The 20,657-nt window shown below is 39.9% G+C and overlaps 1 protein-coding gene across 9 annotated transcripts in view; it reads right to left on the minus strand.

The window, feature by feature from the left end:
• The window catches only part of LOC128702808 (myoferlin), a 138,323-nt gene that overhangs the window by 66,439 nt on the left and 51,227 nt on the right, over nt 1-20,657 (minus strand). For 6 of the 9 annotated variants that reach the window (XM_070102015.1, XM_070102013.1, XM_070102014.1 and 3 more), the window contains 9 exons: nt 19,432-19,554; nt 17,652-17,799; nt 11,874-12,022; nt 9,407-9,595; nt 5,103-5,215; nt 3,496-3,690; nt 2,996-3,046; nt 1,424-1,520; nt 1,053-1,226 (listed from right to left, as the gene is read on the minus strand). In XM_070102015.1, the coding sequence (XP_069958116.1) occupies nt 1,053-1,226; nt 1,424-1,520; nt 2,996-3,046; nt 3,496-3,690; nt 5,103-5,215; nt 9,407-9,595; nt 11,874-12,022; nt 17,652-17,799; nt 19,432-19,525 (1,210 nt within the window). In that variant the 5' untranslated portion in view covers nt 19,526-19,554. Of the gene's footprint in view, nt 1-1,052; nt 1,227-1,423; nt 1,521-2,995; nt 3,047-3,495; nt 3,691-5,102; nt 5,216-9,328; nt 9,596-11,873; nt 12,023-17,651; nt 17,800-19,431; nt 19,555-20,657 lie in introns of those variants that run through there. The other 3 variants (XM_070102016.1, XM_070102017.1, XM_070102018.1) reach the window with 3 other exon arrangements.

Below are 20,657 nucleotides of genomic sequence, written 5' to 3' on the forward strand. Positions count from 1 at the left end.
TGTCTAAGGGCAATGTGTGGTGTAAATATTATGCAAAAAATTCGGAGTGTGGAAATTAGGAAAAGGTGTGGAGTTAATAAAGGTATTAGTCAGAGGGCAGAAGAGGGGTTGTTGAGGTGGTTTGGTCATTTAGAGAGAATGGATCAAAGTAGAATGACATGGAAAGCATATAAATCTATAGGGGAAGGAAGGCGAGGTAGGGGTCGTCCTCGAAAGGGTTGGAGAGAGGGGGTAAAGGAGGTTTTGTGGGCAAGGGGCTTGGACTTCCAGCAAGCGTGCGTGAACGTGCTAGATAGGAGTGAATGGAGACGAATGGTACTTGGGACCTGATGATCTGATGGAGTGTGAGCAGGGTAATATTTAGTGAAGGGATTCAGGGAAACCGGTTATTTTCATATAGTCGGACTTGAGTCCTGGAAATGGGAAGTACAATGCCTGCACTTTAAAGGAGGGGTTTGGGATATTGGCAGTTTGGAGGGATATGTTGTGTATCTTTATACGTATATGCTTCTAAACTGTTGTATTCTGAGCACCTCTGCAAAAACAGTGATTATGTGTGAGTGTGGTGAAAGTGTTGAATGATGATGAAAGCATTTTCTTTTTGGGGATTTTCTTTCTTTTTTGGGTCACCCTGCCTCGGTGGGAGACGGCCAACTTGTTTAAAAAAAAAAAAAAAAAACTTCTAAACTGTTGTGTTTCTGGGCACCTCTGTAAAAACAGTGATTATGTGTGAGTGAGGTGAAAGTGTTGAATGATGATGAAAGTATTTTCTTTTTGGGGATTTTTTCTTTCTTTTTGGGTCACCCTGCCTCGGTGGGAGATGGCCGACTTATTGAAAAAAAAAAATATTGCTTTTGTTCAAAGGCAAAAAATTACCATTTGTATTTTATCATACTTGTAGTTTCCCACCAAGGTAGGATGACCAATTTGGGCTTAAAATATATAGGCAAACTAAAATACACAGACTTACTTTATACACACACAAAAAAAAGAAATGTAGGAAAATGCAAGAAAAATGTGTGTAAATTTCTTTGTAATAAAACAAGTCTTACTTCGAGGAAGGTTCTGGGCACAGTAGACTGTGAGGATAAAGGTGGCTGGCTGGAGGTGGACTCCTGCTGACCAAAGGAGATTGGCTTCTACATCATCCTGGTCACTCTGCCGTGCTGTTATGTCTGGACACACATCCCCAGGACCCAGCACAGCCACACACACCTTCAAGTATCCTGCAAGTAAGATGGAAATTTGATTCACTGTTCTGGTGTCTGGACAGGCCAAGCAACAGCAGGGGTGCACTGCCTAGGTTACGTACTGTGGAGAAATTCCTGAAATACAATCAAATTAATTTGTTTTAAATTATATTTGTATTCTATTAAGATCCTTTTACATAAGTGCTTTACAGAACTTAATAAGTTGCTCTTGCCTTGCACTGTTGGTGTTGGCTCCTCAGGGTTGGCCAATACCAGCCAACGGTTGAGTATGGCATGCTCAGCCTGGTCATATACCATACCAACCTCACACTGAAAGACAGAATAAGAGATTATCACATCATAATAAAAGCCATTTATAGTTAGTCGACCAATACGTATTTTTTAAGCTACAAATACCAAAGCACTGTCAGAGATTCAAATTTTTATCTACATAATACATTTTCAATATATTTTAAGCTTTTTATCATCTTTATATTAAAACTAATTTTTATTAGTCATTGTAACAACAGTTCCTAACAATTACATTATTGATCTTCCAATGACAATTCTTTTATCAATGATGGCCTCCAGATCCCTCTCTGTCTGATCCTTCTAAGAATTTATCATACAATCTATGTATATGTTTCTTGTGGTCTTTTCATTTTCTTCCATTACATGATTCCCAGCCATATTAAATTCCATCATTCACTTAACCTATGCATGTCTTCTTGAAGTGATTTAAAGTAATTTTTAATTAAGACCTTTGCATCATCTGCAAATATTTTATTTTTATTAACACATCGGCTGTTTTCCACCAAGGTAGGGTGGCATGAAAAAGAAAAACTTTCACCATCATTCACTCCATCACTGTCTTGCCAGAGGTGCACTTACACTAGTTATAAAACTCCTTCAGAATGCAGGCACTGTACTTCCCATCTCCAGGACTCAAGTCCGGACTGCCGGTTTCCCTGAATCCCTTCATAAATATTACCCTGTTCACACTCCAACAGCACGTCAAGTCCTAAAAACCATTCGTCTCCATTCGCTCCTATCTAATACGCTCACGCATACTTGCTGTTAGTCCAAGCCCCTTGCACACAAAACCTCCTTTAGCCCCCTCCCTCCAACCTTTCCTAGGCCGACCTCTACCCTGCCTTCCCTCCACTACAGATTTATACACTCTCGAAGTCATTTTATTTTGTTCCATCCTCTCTACATGTCCAAACCACCTCAACAACCCCTCCCCAGCCCTCTGGATAAGAGGTTTGGTAATCCTGCACCTCCTCCTAATTTCTAAACTACAAATTCTCTGCATTATATTCGCACCACACTGCAAATATGTTTAAATATGTATTCCTTCTGCAAAGTTATTTTTATAAATTAGAAATATTATTGGAAGTAGTGATCCTTGCAGCATTCTACGGGTGATATTATCCCATAAGGATTTTTTACCTCATGTAATTGTTTGCACTTTCCTTTTGAGGAGAAAATTCGTCATCCACTTCAGTACACATAGTTTACCTTTTGCTCCAGTTTACCTTTCAGCTGATGGAATGTACATCTCCTGAGACTAAAACCATAACTTTTATGTTAACCAGATGAAGGATTGTGTGTTAATGTGTAAATTGCTAACTCAAAATAAATGAGATTTACTCGTTTCAGTGATAATTTTAACCGAATCGTCAGACTCAACACGAGAAGTTGTGCGGCTGTCATGACTAGCTAAACAAGACCAAAGGACACTCTTCTTCCACTACTCTTACTTGATATTCTTTAAATCACTTAATAAAAAATAAAAGGCTTACCTTGAAAGAGCCAATGAGGGTACTGGCCCGAATACCGCTGGAGTTGCACACCTGACAAAGAGACACAGTGAGTGAAAGCAGAAGAAACACTCACTAACAAGTTACAGGAACATCTCTAGGCTCTTACAATGCTAACTCTCATTATTTATACAAAAAATTTATCATTAAATTTTGACATTATTTCACTAAGATATTCAGATCTTACTTAAAGGCTCATGCCGTAAATTTAGGTAAAGATGCGATCAATCAAAAATTAAAAGGATACAAAACAATTAATAAGAGTGTTCTCCTAAGACCATAAAAAAGGGAGGACAGGAGATTGTTACTATAATCTAAGAAAGAAGAGGTGCTGAAGGCATACCAGAAAATTCTTCACAAACAATAACAAAAGAATGAAGCAATTTACCAGAGGTAATAAGTAGTACAACCAATGGAAATATTAAAAAATTATATGATGAATCAAATACCAGAGTTTGAGAAAAGAATACAAGTATACTCACCTTAAACTCAAGATAATCTTCCATGACTTCAGCGGGAAGTTTTTCAACTTGGAAAAAGAAGATCTGGTCAAACCATGGAGTAGTGGTGCCCTTGTGAGCCTTAGTCTGACGAGCATTACCATTCATGGACACTTGGCACACAGGATTTATGTTACAGCCCATCAGTTGACGTCCCTCCACCACTCTCACCCGGATCTAATGAGGACAACAAGGCAGTACGATAGTTTAAGCTCCAGGTACAAATACAAATGCAACTTTATTTTAATATGATACATTGTTTATATAGAAATGGGTGACACTTGAGAACAGAGTGAAAGCCCAAAGTTATGCAGAGCATTACTGTATACAGTGGACCCTCGGTTTACGATATTATTTCATTCCAGAAGTATGTTCAGGTGCCAGTACTGAACGAATTTGTTCCCATAAGGAATATTGTGAATTAGATTAGTCCATTTCAGACCCCCAAACATACACGTACAAACGCACTTACATAATTGGTCGCATTGGGAGCTGATCGTAAAGTGGGTGTCCACTGTACAATATTTCACACTGCATGCAGTTTTTTTTTAACTTTGCTGCAAATCACCTAACTTACTGATTATTTTAAAATTATTGGAGTCTCAATGAAGGTGATTAGAATTTGTAGAAGAGAAAAACACAAAATGCTACAGCTAGAAAATATTTTGGTCCTGGGACCTTGGTTGCTCCATAAGTCCAAGGAAGGAAACATTTCCAATAAACATGTCCTAGTGATTCCAATAGTGTATTTCTCAATAAATAACAAAAAGGCACAATACCGTGACTGGAACGATACACTACCTGTCAGTATTATGTACCTTTATATCTAATGACAGTGCTGCTAACATGCTCCTAGAAAGTATTTAATCAATCTTCTGGCTTTATCATTAAATACATGTACAGTTGACCCCCGCATAACGATTACCTCCGAATGCGACCAATTATGTAAGTGTATTTATGTAAGTGCGTTTGTACGTGTATGTTTGGGGGTCTGAAATGGACTAATCTACTTCACAATATTCCTTATGGGAATAAATTCGGTCAGTACTGGCACCTGAACATACTTATGGAGTGAAAAAATATCGTTAACCGGGGGTCCACTGTATACACTACATATGTTGTGTATCTTTATACGTATATGCTTCTAAACTGTTGTATTCTGAGCACCTCTGCAAAAACAGTGATAATGTGTGAGTGAGGTGAAAGTGTTGAATGATGATGAAAGTATATTCTTTTTGGGGATTTTCTTTCTTTTTTGGGTCACCCTGCCTCGGTGGGAGACGGCTGACTTGTTGAAAAAAAAAAAAATACACTACATCAGGAAAAAGATGACATTGTAACAATTGCACTTCTGTTTCTAATATGAAACAAAGAATTAAAAACAATACAGCTTTTCATCCCACTGATGCATATCAACAGTTTACACAGAAAATTACAATGAAAACCACATTCAAGTTGCTATATCACCTTTTGAAGCATGAGATATGGTATATATGATGTAATATATTTTTAAAGATAAACCGTTCCTGACACACAGTAGACACAACCTTACTGAAACTTTCTTACCTATCTGGAACTTCTTTACCCACCTGAAACTTTGTTTTGGCACTGGAGAGCTTGTCTCTATTCCTCTGTTGGGGCATCTGAGGCATCCCTCCCACCGTGGCTGCGTCCACCCCGCCATCTGGTGTGGCACTGATTCCTGCGAGAAAGAGCTAGTGAGGTACGAAGTAATTTACCCGTGAAATTTAAGTATGGCATAGTGGTTGGCAAATGATTATAATCATTTTAAGAAACTAAGAGAGTAATATGAGATATGTGAGTGGTATTAAAGTTGTGACGACTACTTTGTTCATGACAAGAGAAAAATGATTTAAGACCATAACTGGGTGAAATATCATTATAGTACAGTCTTCAGAGTGGTGTGCTTGTCAAAGATTAACAGTCAAGTGTCCACAATATTAGGATTATCATCTGGCATCATTCCAATTACACTTACAATAAAACTGTATATACAGTACTCGAACTTTCCATTTTATACATTTTTAGTTATGCAGTCCTTAAAATGTTTTTATATAAATTTTAAGATATACGTAAATAGAATTGTTTAGTCTGGTCTAAAATGTTTGCTTTAAGGTGTAATACTTTAACAAATTAACTGAAGCTGTTTGTAGCATTTCAAGCAAAAAAAAAAAAAAATGAGTTTGAGGATAATATAACATCAGTCTCGGGTAGAGTACCATATACTAGAGTCCTTGATAGTTACAGCAAATTAAATTCCCCAGTATGGAGACTTTACAACATTATACCACAAAATAATTTGTATAGCTCCATTACTTATTCTCTTGCTTAATGTAGGCTTGGTATTATGCAATGCCCCATTTAATAGTAATAATATCTTTATTTCTACAAGTACATGTACAAGGTATACAGGCCTAGCTGACATCAGTGACCTACTATAAAGAAAGCCACTTGTTATGCAGAGTATTTTGGGCAAATTAGGTCAATTTTGTTCCAGGATGTGACCCACACCAGTCAACTAACACCCAGGTACACATTTTTTACTGACAGGTGAACATGGACAACCGATGTAAGGAAACACGCCCAATGTTTCCACCCTTGCTAGGAATCGAACCTGGACCCTCAGCGTGTAAAGCCTGGTGGCAAAAGCTAGAGCTTTTGCCACCAGGCTACGGGCCACCATTTCTGTTGGTAATTCTGTATGTGCAATATATACTCATTGTGCTACTGGCACAGTACACAAAAATGGAACTGCATAGTGAATCCTTGATTTACCAGGCTAATAGGGGAGGAAGTATCTGTTAAAACCCAATTATGAGAATACAGTATTATTCCATGATAGCATTACTAATGGACAATTCTAGATTTAATGTACATCTTCTCCTCACTTAGCAATGTAATCATTTACAGACTGTATAAACATTTAAAAATATACTAAAAATGTTATAAAGGTGACATTAACCCTTAAACGGTCCAAACAGATCGACGTTCAAATTCGTAGCTACAAAAGTAGATCTACTTTTTTTTACATATTTTCAAATATAACAAAAAAAAAATGTAGATATAAGTTTTTTATACACGTTTTCAAATGTAAAACAAAAAAGAAGATCTACATTTTTTTACATACTTTCAGATGTTGAAAAAACGTATATATACGTTTGGACCATTTAAGGGTTAAAACAATATCAAAGATGAATGATGCAAACCCACTGCCATTATAGTGTGCTCCTTGCTGAGCAATGAATTCGTTTACTGATGTGGTATTAGGAATGGAATTCAGTCGTTAAGTGAGGAGAAGCCGTATAGTACTTAGCTGTTAAATAAAAAAATAAATTTACCTAGCAGAGTGCAACAATAATGGGTAATTAAGAATTAATGTATTTTGTCTGAAAAATCTGAAATAAATTTAGTTAGTGGGCCATGAGGATAATGGACAATGCTGGATTTAATGAGCTTTCTCTGTTGCTTCCAAATGTTGTCTGGCCAAAGATTTTGTCCTTTAAATTTGAAATCCCTTAAATCAAGATTATACTCCATTCATAATTCTTATTACCTGGAGTTTACCTGGAGAGAGTTTCGGGGGTCAACGCCCCCGCGGCCCGGTCTGTGACCAGGCCTCCTGGTGGATCAGCGCCTGATCAACCAGGCTGTTGCTGCTGGCTGCACGCAAACCAACGTACGAGCCACAGCCCGGCTGATCAGGAACTGACTTTAGGTGCTTGTCCAGTGCCAGCTTGAAGACTGCCAGGGGTCTGTTGGTAATCCCCCTTATGTGTGCTGGGAGGCAGTTGAACAGTCTCGGGCCCCTGACACTTATTGTATGGTCTCTTAACGTGCTAGTGACACCCCTGCTTTTCATTGGGGGGATGGTGCATCGTCTGCCAAGTCTTTTGCTTTCGTAGTGAGTGATTTTCGTGTGCAAGTTCGGTACTAGTCCCTCTAGGATTTTCCAGGTGTATATAATCATGTATCTCTCCCTCCTGCGTTCCAGGGAATACAGGTTTAGAAACCTCAAGCGCTCCCAGTAATTGAGGTGTTTTATCTCCGTTATGCGCGCCGTGAAAGTTCTCTGTACATTTTCTAGGTCGGCAATTTCACCTGCCTTGAAAGGTGCTGTTAGAGTGCAGCAATATTCCAGCCTAGATAGAACAAGTGACCTGAAGAGTGTCATCATGGGCTTGGCCTCCCTAGTTTTGAAGGTTCTCATTATCCATCCTGTCATTTTTCTAGCAGATGCGATTATTATGTGGAGCTAGTTGACAGCATGACTAAATTCAATACATCTGCCATGGCCTGGACAGCATCTACTGCATGAAGCAAGGAGCACCTCTACAACACATCTATCATGGGTCTGGACTACATCTACTACATGAAGCAAGGAGCACCTCTACAACACTCCAGAAGCTAAGCAGTTTAACATCAGTAGAATCTTTTTACACTACATGATACAAGCAATTTAATTTTGAGGAGCAATGGCAGAAGCAATACTTGCCACTGAGGTATATGTTTTGAAAAGTAAACATGAATTTCATGAAATGAATATGTAGAAGGAAGATTTAGGAATGATAGGCCGAGTGCAAAATAAAAGCTGAAAAAGAAATAGTGAGGAGTTAGAGAAAATATTGTGAATAAAGAGCAGCATGAGGAATAAAGGTCCCCAATACTGATAACAAGGACCCCAATGGAAGTAAGTCACTTTGACTTTTTTATTCCATAAATGTGGAATCTGCCAAGTCTTGGAATGTACCTCTACATTTGAAAAAGCTACTGTATGTTGAATTAGCTTTACAAAATTTTGTTTTATGCACAATTAGCCAGAAATGTATTCAATGAATAAAGTGAGGGACATCCGAACTTTGAGTGACGGTGGTGTGGGCAAGACTGACACTCACAGTACAAAACCTATACGTATTTATTTGGCGAACATTAGTAAGAGAACACCTGAGCTGCAAATACCAAGACTTTACAGCATATTTTTGTCTTTTTTAGTTAAATGCAAAATAATTACAAATATGGATACTAGAACTGTACCGTACTTGCTCACCCAAATGAGTTTCTCAAGTGTAGAAATTTACATCAATTGCGGAATGTTTTTTAAATCAATTTTTGAATACTGTGAGTTACTTTTACAACATGATTGTCTTCAAATATACTGGTAAAATAAAGTAAGGGTGAATTTTAATGTCTCTAAGAATTTAGAAAAAACAGTCCTCAACTTGTATCACTGTTTAATATGAGAAAAGAAAGTCTGTGTACATAGCAAAAGTGGAATGCTGGCTCTAGTACAGAAATGCAAATTAAAATACGTGTACAGTATGAGTTACAAGTTGTATATATGGGGAAAAACTGCTAAATATCTCTATGCGAGTGGTTTAAAATACTGCACCACTGTATTAAAGTCAAGTATAAAAAGCAACAACATTTGATTTTGACTATTTATGTGAACAAGAAAATTAACTGGTAAGTTTACGAGAAAGAAAACCAGAAGGTGAGAACAAGTGTGAGAAACAAAATGAGATTTTTTTCAGGCATTCTTCATTTTTTCAATCATTTAATGCTTGAAATCTTTTATTTTGGTATGCATATTACTTTTATTAAGTGGAATAATTATAATTTATAAATGAAGGGTCTTTTTAAAGAGAAATTAAAACAGAGTTGCATTAAATTTCATGAGTGCCTTTTCTGAGGTGAATTTGATTTACACATTGCAATTGAAGCTTATTTAAATAGTATTTTAAATTTGTTTGTGCAGTTTGTCACTTCTGTGACATGCATGGAACAAACACTGATTTACTTGAGTCTGTCTCTTTCAAAACGGTTTCAGCCAGACGCTTGGGCCCAAATCGGAATTTCCCTCTCTTCTTGCCCCTACCCTTAGCCTCCGATGGATCAGAAGCCTGGTGTGGCATAGAATCCTTAGTCTCTGACTGTTCAGAGAACCCAGGTGACCTAACATCCTTGACTCCTGCTGAATGGTTCATACCGTCTGCCAGCTCTGAGGTGACCCCAGCGGACCTGGCTGCTAGTGCGCCTATACTACGACCACCTCCTGTAGATGCACCTACAGGAAAGTAGTGAGGTACACTTAGAAAACTAGTATGTACTTCGTAAAGTTTTAAATATGGTATTTACACAAATGTTGAAGACAAAAGAAGGTTGACAAGAGAGGAAAAGCTGTGAAGATGGAGTTTAAACATTTTAGAAATACTATTGTACAGAAATACTACAGTACTGTATAGAAACACTACTGCACAGAAATACTACTGCACAGAAATACTACTGCACAGAAATACTACTGCACAGAAATACTACTGCACAGAAATACTACTGCACAGAAATACTACTGCACAGAAATACTACTGCACAGAAATACTACTGCACAGAAATACTACTGCACAGAATTACTACTGCACAGAATTACTACTGAACAGAAATATTACTGCACATAGAATGGATTTTTTATTATGAAAGGAATGATGAAAGGTCAGTTACATTTTAGGAATACAAAATAATTTTACAGAAAACCTTAAAAAAATGGTAATTTAATCAGACATTTAATTATTATTTTAATTTTAGTATAGTTCTCAGAAGCCCATTAAATGCCTCTCTGAAATTAAAGGAGTAAGAACTGTATAAGAGATACAATATTCTACACTTGATATTAGTTTAATAAGAGATATAAATTTTAACATTTTGAACCAAGCTGAAAAGGAAATGCACCAGTGAAAAAATTTATATTTAAAAAAAAACTATGCAATAGTTTATTTAAAAAGCAGTGAAAAGATGTACTATAACCTACTTCATAGAGAATATAATAATTAAGTTGTTTGTTCTACAGAGGAAAACTTGTGACCCTAATAACCAAGAAGTATATATTGCATAACATGCTTCTACACATACACAAAATTATTGTCTAACTTACTTTAAGATATGAAAATTGAGAGATTGTGTAAGGCTAGCTTAGAGTGAAAAACAATGATGGAGGTAGGAATAACGAAACTCAAGGATTTAAGGGACTAGAGTAAATAATCTTCAACGAAGTGCATTTTACCTTTGTAACTAGTTCAGCTATCATAACTTTGGGGTCCAGTCACTGGACCCATTATGTACCTTTGTAATCTTTTGACTACCGCCCACAGGATGGGTATGGGGTGCATAAAGATATTAAACTAAAGTGTGTGTGTGTGTGTGTGTGTGTGTGTGTGTGTGTGTTTGTGTGTGTGTGTGTGTGTGTGTGTGTGTGTGTGTGTGTGTGTGTGTGTGTGTGTGTGTGTGTGTGTGTGTGTGTGTGTGTGTGTGTGTGTGTGTGTGTGTGTGTGTGTGTGTGTGTGTGTGTGTGTGTGTGTGTGTGTGTGTGTGTGTGTGTGTGTGTGTGTGTGTGTGTGTGTGTGTGTGTGTGTGTGTGTGTGTGTGTGTGTGTGTGTGTGTGTGTGTGTGTGTGTGTGGTGTGTGTGACTCAACAATCAATATTTGCACCAATAACTCATTACAGTTGTGACCGGGTGTGGAAGTGTGAATTGCTCATTACTCTATAATTTGTTCATGATTGTAGCCAAAGTATAAACGTAAGTAACCATTCTACAGAATTCATTACCTTTGTAACTTGTGAGCTCATTACCTTTGTACCTAGTTCAGCTATCAAAACTTTGGGGGCCCAGTCCCTGGACCCATTACGTACCTCTGTAATCTGTAAATACCTTTGTAACTTGTCATGATTGTGACCAGACTTACCTGGAGTTCATTACCTTTGTAAATTGTGAGTTCATTACCTTTGTAAATTGTGAGTTCATTACCTTTGTAAATTGTGAGTTCATTACCTCTGTAACTTGCTCAGCTATCAAAACTTTGGAGTCCAGTCCCTGGACCAATTATGTACCTCTGTAATCTTTTGACTACCGCCCACAGGATGGGTATGGGGTGCATAATAAACATATTAAACTAAAAACGAAGTGCATTCACAAATTGGTGCTTGCCAATGTTGCTTGCTGGGTCACAGTATGCAACATACATTCTACCTGTGGGTAAAGTGGTACTGTCTTTGGTTAACACTGGAACATCCCGGGCTCAATCCCGAGATGGGTGGAAATACTGAGTAAAGAGGTACCTGGGTGTTAGCCTACTGTTGTACACCACATCCTGGAAAAGATAATCAAAGGAGCCTCCAGTGAAAATAAGCCACACTTAGCTTCCTAACCCTCCAGGATAAATAATCGGAATAACATCTTCACCATGACAAGGTTCCTGCCTGAGGAGGGGCAAATAACAGCAAGCCAATATCCCTCCAAAGCATGCCCTATTACTAGACATGTACTCAGGATACACTACCCCCCACCACCTACCTGCTGGAGGAGTGTAAGAGATGGTCAGCTTAAGTGTGCCAACAGTAGGAGAGTCATTAGCATCAAGGAGACCCAGGTCATAGTCCAGTGGGGTGCCGGGGGCAGCATGAACCACATTCCTCAGAGCGATGGTTGCCTTCCCCAGCAGTCTGAAACATGTATATAACTGAACTTCCCTGCTGCGCTAGTTACTATTTCCTTATTATTTTTTTCAAGGGGAATAGGAAGGGTGAGAAATAAGTAAGTTTAATCCAAGGAAGGAGAGGATAGCTTCAATTCCTTATATCAAGAGCCCCTTTGAGAGCATCAAGGCATTCCCCCCTTGAAAGATGCTGCCATACTTGTTACATTACAGAATTTGTGAAACAAGTACGTACTGTAATTACTAAACCCCTGAGTGAACACACTAATAGGAGGAAGTGGGTGGCCAGTAATGATGACTGTGGTGGATAGAGATGAGACTTTGCTGTGATCATAACATAAATAGACAAATCTGTAATTAACAAACTTTGGACAAAGTCTGTTGGTTACAGATTTGTTTCAGCATCAAATGACCCAGCGGAATTTGTCCAGTGTTTCCTTGCCATTTAAAATCAAAGTACAGTAGTACATTAAACTGAGGGTTTAATGAAATATTACCTAACAGCAGAAACGAGTGAATTTTCGTAAATAAAGCAACTAACATACTCCTTTATTACAACATTTAAAAAAAAATAAGTTAAAAAATACTCAAAGATTAATAATTACTAGTAAATACAGCTGTATAATACAAATCAAGGTTTATGTAAAATTAAACCATATTTACATACTTTAATATCAAGACTACAAGGAACCAAAATAAGAAATAAACCTCTTCCAATATAATATTTAAATTCAAGATGATTATTATTATGTTTACCTAGAGTTTACCTGGAGAGAGTTCCGGGGGTCAACGCCCCCACGGCCCGGTCTGTGACCAAGCCTCCTGGTGAATCAGAGCCTGATCAACCAGGCTGTTACTGCTGGCTGCACGCAAACCAACGTACGAGCCACAGCCCGGCTGGTCAGGAACCGATTTTAGGTGCTTGTCCAGTGCCAGCTTGAAGACTGCCAGGGGTCTGTTGGTAATCCCCCTTATGTATGCTGGGAGGCAGTTGAACAGTCTCGGGCCCCTGACGCTTATTGTATGGTCTCTTAACGTGCTAGTGACACCCCTGCTTTTCATTGGGGGGATGTTGAATCGTCTGCCAAGTCTTTTGCTTTCGTAGTGAGTGATTTTCGTGTGCAAGTTTGGTACTAGTCCCTCTAGGATTTTCCAGGTGTATATAATCATGTATCTCTCCCGCCTGCGTTCCAGGGAATACAGGTTTAGGAACCTCAAGCGCTCCCAGTAATTGAGGTGTTTTATCTCCGTTATGCGCGCCGTGAAGGTTCTCTGTACATTTTCTAGGTCAGCAATTTCACCTGCCTTGAAAGGTGCTGTTAGTGTGCAGCAATATTCCACCCTAGATAGAACAAGTGACCTGAAGAGTGTCATCATGGGCTTGGCCTCCCTAGTTTTGAAAGTTCTCATTATACATCCTGTCATTTTTCTAGCAGATGCGATTGATACAATGTTATGGCCCTTGAAGGTGAGATCCTCCGACATGATCACTCCCAGGTCTTTGACGTTGGTGTTTCGCTCTATTTTGTGGCCAGAATTTTTGTACTCTGATGAAGATTTAATTTCCTCGTGCTTACCATATCTGAGTAACTGAAATTTCTCATCATTGAACTTCATATTGTTTTCTGCAGCCCACTGAAAGATTTGGTTGATGTCCGCCTGGAGCCTTGCAGTGTCTGCAATGGAAGACACTGTCATGCAGATTCGGGTGTCATCTGCAAAGGAAGACACGGTGCTGTGGCTGACATCCTTGTCTATGTCGGATATGAGGATGAGGAACAAGATGGGAGCGAGTACTGTGCCTTGTGGAGCAGAGCTTTTCACCGTAGCTGCCTCGGACTTTACTCTGTTGACTACTACTCTCTGTGTTCTGTTAGTGAGGAAATTATAGATCCATCGACCGACTTTTCCTGTTATTCCTTTAGCACGCATTTTGTGCGCTATTACGCCATGGTCACACTTGTCGAAGGCTTTTGCAAAGTCTGCATATATTACATCTGCATTCTTTTTGTCTTCTAGTGCATCTAGGACCTTGTCGTAGTGATCCAATAGTTGAGACAGACAGGAGCGACCTGTTCTAAACCCATGTTGCCCTGGGTTGTGTAACTGATGGGTTTCTAGATGGGTGGTGATCTTGCTTCTTAGGACCCTTTCAAAGATTTCTATGATATGGGATGTTAGTGCTATCGGTCTCATGGAACTCTGTGTTCATCAAGAACTGCAAGAAGCCCCTATCACGAGCCTTTTCCATCCTATGGAGAGGGAGCATGGACACGGGGGTCGTCCCACAGTTACTAAAAACAACAGACATAGCCCCACTCCACAAAGGGGGCAGTAAAGCAACAGCAAAGAACTACAGACCAATAGCACTAACATCCCATATCATAAAAATCTTTGAAAGGGTCCTAAGAAGCAAGATCACCACCCATCTAGAAACCCATCAGTTACACAACCCAGGGCAACATGGGTTTAGAACAGGTCGCTCCTGTCTGTCTCAACTATTGGATCACTACGACAAGGTCCTAAATGCACTAGAAGACAAAAAGAATGCAGATGTAATATATACAGACTTTGCAAAAGCCTTCGACAAGTGTGACCATGGCGTAATAGCGCACAAAATGCGTGCTAAAGGAAAAACAGGAAAAGTCGGTCGATGGATCTATAATTTCCTCACTAACAGAACACAGAGAGTAGTCGTCAACAGAGTAAAGTCCGAGGCAGCTACGGTGAAAAGCTCTGTTCCACAAGGCACAGTACTCGCTCCCATCTTGTTCCTCATCCTCATATCCGACATAGACAAGGATGTCAGCCACAGCACCATGTCTTCCTTTGCAGATGACACCCGAATCTGCATGACAGTGTCTTCCATTGCAGACACTGCAAAGCTCCAGGCGGACATCAACCAAATCTTTCAGTGGGCTGCAGAAAACAATATGAAGTTCAACGATGAGAAATTTCAATTACTCAGATATGGTAAACATGAGGAAATTAAATCTTCATCAGAGTACAAAACAAATTCTGGCCACAAAATAGAGCGAAACACCAACGTCAAAGACCTGGGAGTGATCATGTCGGAGGATCTCACCTTCAAGGACCATAACATTGTATCAATCGCATCTGCTAGAAAAATGACAGGATGGATAATGAGAACCTTCAAAACTAGGGAGGCCAAGCCCATGATGACACTCTTCAGGTCACTTGTTCTATCTAGGCTGGAATATTGCTGCACACTAACAGCACCTTTCAAGGCAGGTGAAATTGCCGACCTAGAAAATGTACAGAGAACTTTCACGGCGCGCATAACGGAGATAAAACACCTCAATTATTGGGAGCGCTTGAGGTTCCTAAACCTGTATTCCCTGGAACGCAGGAGGGAGAGATACATGATTATATACACCTGGAAAATCCTAGAGGGACTAGTACCGAACTTGCACACGAAAATCACTCACTACGAAAGCAAAAGACTTGGGAGACGATGCACCATCCCCCCAATGAAAAGCAGGGGTGTCACTAGCACGTTAAGAGACCAAACAATAAGTGTCAGGGGCCCGAGACTGTTCAACTGCCTCCCAGCACACATAAGGGGGATTACCAACAGACCCCTGGCAGTCTTCAAGCTGGCACTGGACAAGCACCTAAAGTCAGTTCCGGATCAGCCGGGCTGTGGCTCGTACGTTGGTTTGCGTGCAGCCAGCAGCAACAGCCTGGTTGATCAGGCTCTGATCCACCAGGAGGCCTGGTCACAGACCGGGCCGCGGGGGCGTTGACCCCCGGAACTCTCTCCAGGTAAACTCCAGGTATGAGAGGCTCAAAACCTGTATGGGTCTTATAAGGCCTGGTGTAATGGGAAACAATTAGGAGGGGTTGGGAGGTCAGGTCTATTCTCCGATCAAGAGCCCTTCACCAGTATCAAGGTAGTTCCACTGAAGAGTATATATGATGGAAGGGGGAGCGCTAAACCTGTAAGCATCATACAACATCTGGGGAATGGGGTTTACCTGGAGTTTACCTGGAGAGAGTTTCGGGGGTCAACGCCCCCGCGGCCCGGTCTGTGACCAGGCCTCCTGGTGGATCAGCGCCTGATCAACCAGGCTGTTGCTGCTGGCTGCACGCAAACCAACGTACGAGCCACAGCCCGGCTGATCAGGAACTGACTTTAGTTGCTTGTCCAGTGCCAGCTTGAAGACTGCCAGGGGTCTGTTGGTAATCCCCCTTATGTGTGCTGGGAGGCAGTTGAACAGTCTCGGGCCCCTGACACTTATTGTATGGTCTCTTAACGTGCTAGTGACACCCCTGCTTTTCATTGGGGGGATGGTGCATCGTCTGCCAAGTCTTTTGCTTTCGTAGTGAGTGATTTTCGTGTGCAAGTTTGGTACTAGTCCCTCTAGGATTTTCCAGGTGTATATAATCATGTATCTCTCCCTCCTGCGTTCCAGGGAATACAGGTTTAGAAACCTCAAGCGCTCCCAGTAATTGAGGTGTTTTATCTCCGTTATGCGCGCCGTGAAAGTTCTCTGTACATTTTCTAGGTCGGCAATTTCACCTGCCTTGAAAGGTGCTGTTAGAGTGCAGCAATATTCCAGCCTAGATAGAACAAGTGACCTGAAGAGTGTCATCATGGGCTTGGCCTCCCTAGTTTTGAAGGTTCTCATTATCCATCCTGTCATTTTTCTAGCAGATGCGATTGATACAATGTTATGGTCCTTGAAGGTGAGATCCTCCGACATAATCACTCCTAGGTCTTTGACGTTGGTGTTTCGCTCTATTTTGTGGCCAGAATTTGTTTTGTACTCTGATGAAGATTTAATTTCCTCATGTTTACCATATCTGAGTAATTGAAATTTCTCATCGTTGAACTTCATATTGTTTTCTGCAGCCCACTGAAAGGTACTTAGGTTTGATCCAAAAAAAGAGGAGATTAACTGCAATTCCTTGAATCAAGAACTGTTTTTGTTAGTATCAAGGAACCCTACTTCTTGAAGGGAAGGCACACACATCCCCCTCAAAGCAGGCTCCTTGATGCCACCAAGGGGCTCTTGATGAAGGGAACTAGATCTGTGCTCCCCTTCCTTGGACCAAACCTGAATGCCTTGCTTTCCCCCAGGTGCTATATGACCCCTACGGGTTTAGCGCATCTTCCCATGAATCTAGTCATGATAATTAGCAACAAACATACACCCCAGTGGAAATAAGTCACTTTATCTGGCTTTTTGGGGTTATCCTGGGTAATTTACACAATGTATGGCAACTGTATTTCTGTGTACCTAAATAAACTTACTAGGAATGATGGAGTAAATAAGTACGCAAGTTTATTTAGGTACAGGTACACACAAATACAGTTCACAAATTATCATACATAAACAAGTTCAATCAGGTACTGGTACACATAAATACACCTATATAAATTATCATACATAGTAACGTGTATAAATTACCTAGGGTAACCCCCAAAAAAGTCAAACAAAGTGACTTATTACCATTGGGGTCCTTGTAATATTTTATTATTTAAACCTTAAAAGCTAAAACAAATAAGTGTCTCAGAAGTGAATCGCATCAAAACATATTTTCTATAAATTACTTCGCACACACACAGATTAAAAAGGGCAGTTGAACAAGTCACACATGACAAATGTTACCTATTTTTTCCTATTCTCTCATAGTCCTTGACAGTAATATCAATACACTCGTCTGCTCTGGGAGGCTTGGTACCCAGTTCCCATTTTAATGTCTCCTCCCACACCGGGTCAAGTGTACCATCTTGTACCTCAGTTTTCTTCTTCTCTCCTGTAACAACAGAAAATCAATTACTTCAGTACTTCACTTTCACCACTAACTATGCATCACTTGTTTAAATATATCGCTGTCAAATTTCAGTTGTGAATTATAAGTAACCGAATTGCTAAATGGGATTGAAAGACTTGTCTACTACATGAGGGTCATTAGCTAACCTTCCTAGATAAGCATCGTAGGAGTTAACAGTCAAGAGGTCAACAGTCAAGGGGTCAACCCTCAAGGGGCCAACAGTCAAGGGGTCTACCCTCAAGGGGTCAACAGCCAAGGGGTCAACAGTCAAGGGGTCAACAGTCAAGGGGTCAACCCTCAAGGGGTCAACAGTCAAGGGGTCAAGTCAAGGGGTCAACTCTCAAGGGGCCAACAGTCAAGGGGTCAACAGTCAAGGGGTCAACAGTGGGCTCTCCTCCTTGATTTTTCACTCATGTCAAGCAAGATTTACATGCACACCCAGAGGAACACCTGGCTTCATAGTTTCGACACATTCCATGGATAAGCACCATGGCTTAAGATAACTGATAAGCCAACGTTAATTAATTAATTTATTTATTTATTTTATTTTATTTGGAAATGATACATAGTTGTACAAAGAAATATAGTGATTGGGTGTACATTCCAAAAGCCCTTTGCTTGCAGAGCATTATGGGCATAATAATCCACAGTGCTTGGCTTTTTTTCTTGGGTTACCCAAGATAACCCTACAGGGGTACTTTTATAATAATCCGTATAAAGTCTTTTCTCGTTATTATCTCTATATATGGTTTTACAGATTAATATACAGCTATACACATGGGATATATACACTGAGAAGTGTATTTCTCTCAGCGTATATATGCCGAGAGTTTCCTTTATTCCTAATTTTAGTGATAAAAGTATTCTTGTCTGAAGTTTGGTGGTGAATAGGCTACGAATCTAATGTAGTCGATAGGCTTTAAACCCCATTAACTAACATTTACACAATAGCTGCTACATACACAATAGTTTTAGCCATACGTTAATTAACTGTTGGTTCCACAAGACATGTTTAGAACACTGTAATAAACATTAAGGAGTGATGTTTTACCTACTCGACTCTTCACAGATTAACGTGTCTTAAGTTCTGGCCATATATAATAACGCACCAATGGTTGAGAGAGGATAACTAACTTAACCCACAACTACTGTCACTGTTCACATGGTCCACGTACTTCTAACTAGTACTCTGATGGTCAGAAATTCTAACAACTTCTCACATGGTCCAAGATTATAACTTCTTAGTCCCCCCAAAATTCTAGCAACTGAGATGATCCAAAATTCTAACTTCAGATGGTTCAAAAATTATGATTACTACTCAGATGGTAAAAGATTCCAGAAGTTGGTCCAGAATTCTAACATCTTATGGAGATAATCCAACCTTCAAATACCTCAATCTCATATCCTTCCTCTCCCTCACTTCTCTTCCACTATCCAAATCTCCCTTTCACCCACATATGTTTTACCTGGGAGTATCCTACTACTACTACTACTGCGCTGGTCACGCGAGACCTGGTCACAGACTGGGCCGCGGGGGCGCTGACCCCTGAACCCCCCTCAAGTAATTCTCCATACTCCTGAGGGTTCATTACCTAAATAACTTCTCGTACCTACCTTGAAAGTTGATGGTAACATAAGGGTCACTCTTGCCCAGTGTCTCCAGGTTCTGAAGGCTGGAGGCGCTCACCACCTTGATCTCCAGGGACATGGTGGTGGTTTAGGTGGTGCTGCTGGTCACTGTGGGAGAGACAAACAAGTCTTAATAACCTCAGGTAAGCATGGGAGAAAGCCGCTGATTCACACACCATTTATTTATCTAGTCAAGCTCATAGAGAAGGCAGTAAATACACTTCTTTGGCTTCCAGATGAGTCGCCACTTCTGTCTCTAACGAGAACGTAAGGTACGGGTACACAAAGGTACAATTATCATACACAATAACTTTGTCTGACTTTTTTGGGTTATCCTAGGTAATTTAAACTATGTATGATAATTGTACTTGTGCCTAAATGAACTTACTTAACAAGTGTAAATTACCTATGAGAACAAGTCACAATACCATGACTGAAACAGTTCACAAATAAACTACACATTAAACACTTCTCTGTCACTGTGGAGCACCTACTTGTGTTATCCTACTGAAAGAACAAGTCACAATACCGTAGTTTAAAGACTTCACAATTAACTACACGAGAGGGAAAACTTTAGACTAGGCTTCAATCCGTCCCAGATAACAAAAGGCCTCTATAGCAAATAAACCTTTGTAACTTGTGAGTTCATTACCTTGTACCTAGTTCAGTCATCAAAACTTTGGAGCCCGGTCCCTGGACCCATTGTGTACCTCTGTAATCTGTAAATACCTTTGTAACTTGTCATGATTGTGACTAGACCTACCTGGAGTTCATTACCTTTGTAAATTGTGAGTTCATTACCTTTGTAAATTGTGAATTCATTACCTCTGTAACTTGCTCAGCTATCAAAACTTTGAGGCCCAGTCCCTGGACCCATTATATACCTCTGTAATCTTTTGACTACCGCCCACAGGATGGGTATGGGGTGCATAATAAACATATTAAACTAACTAACTAGCAAATAAAGAAAAAGGGGATACTTAAAAAATGCTTCTTCGGACAGTGGTAGATGAAATAAAAGAGGCTGTAGTAAGTACTACAACAGTTAGAAACATAATATAAATACGTCATCAAGTCCTTCCCCAAAGTGTGAGATATATGAGAAAAAGTTACCCCTACTTTTAGCAAGCCGCTAACCAGACTGAGAGTCGAAGATCAAAATGAATTTTTTATGAGAGAGCCACAAAATTTGATTAACACAAGCCTATCCG

This window comes from Cherax quadricarinatus, chromosome 79 (assembly GCF_038502225.1).
Source record: "Cherax quadricarinatus isolate ZL_2023a chromosome 79, ASM3850222v1, whole genome shotgun sequence".
Lineage (NCBI taxonomy): Eukaryota > Metazoa > Arthropoda > Malacostraca > Decapoda > Parastacidae > Cherax > Cherax quadricarinatus.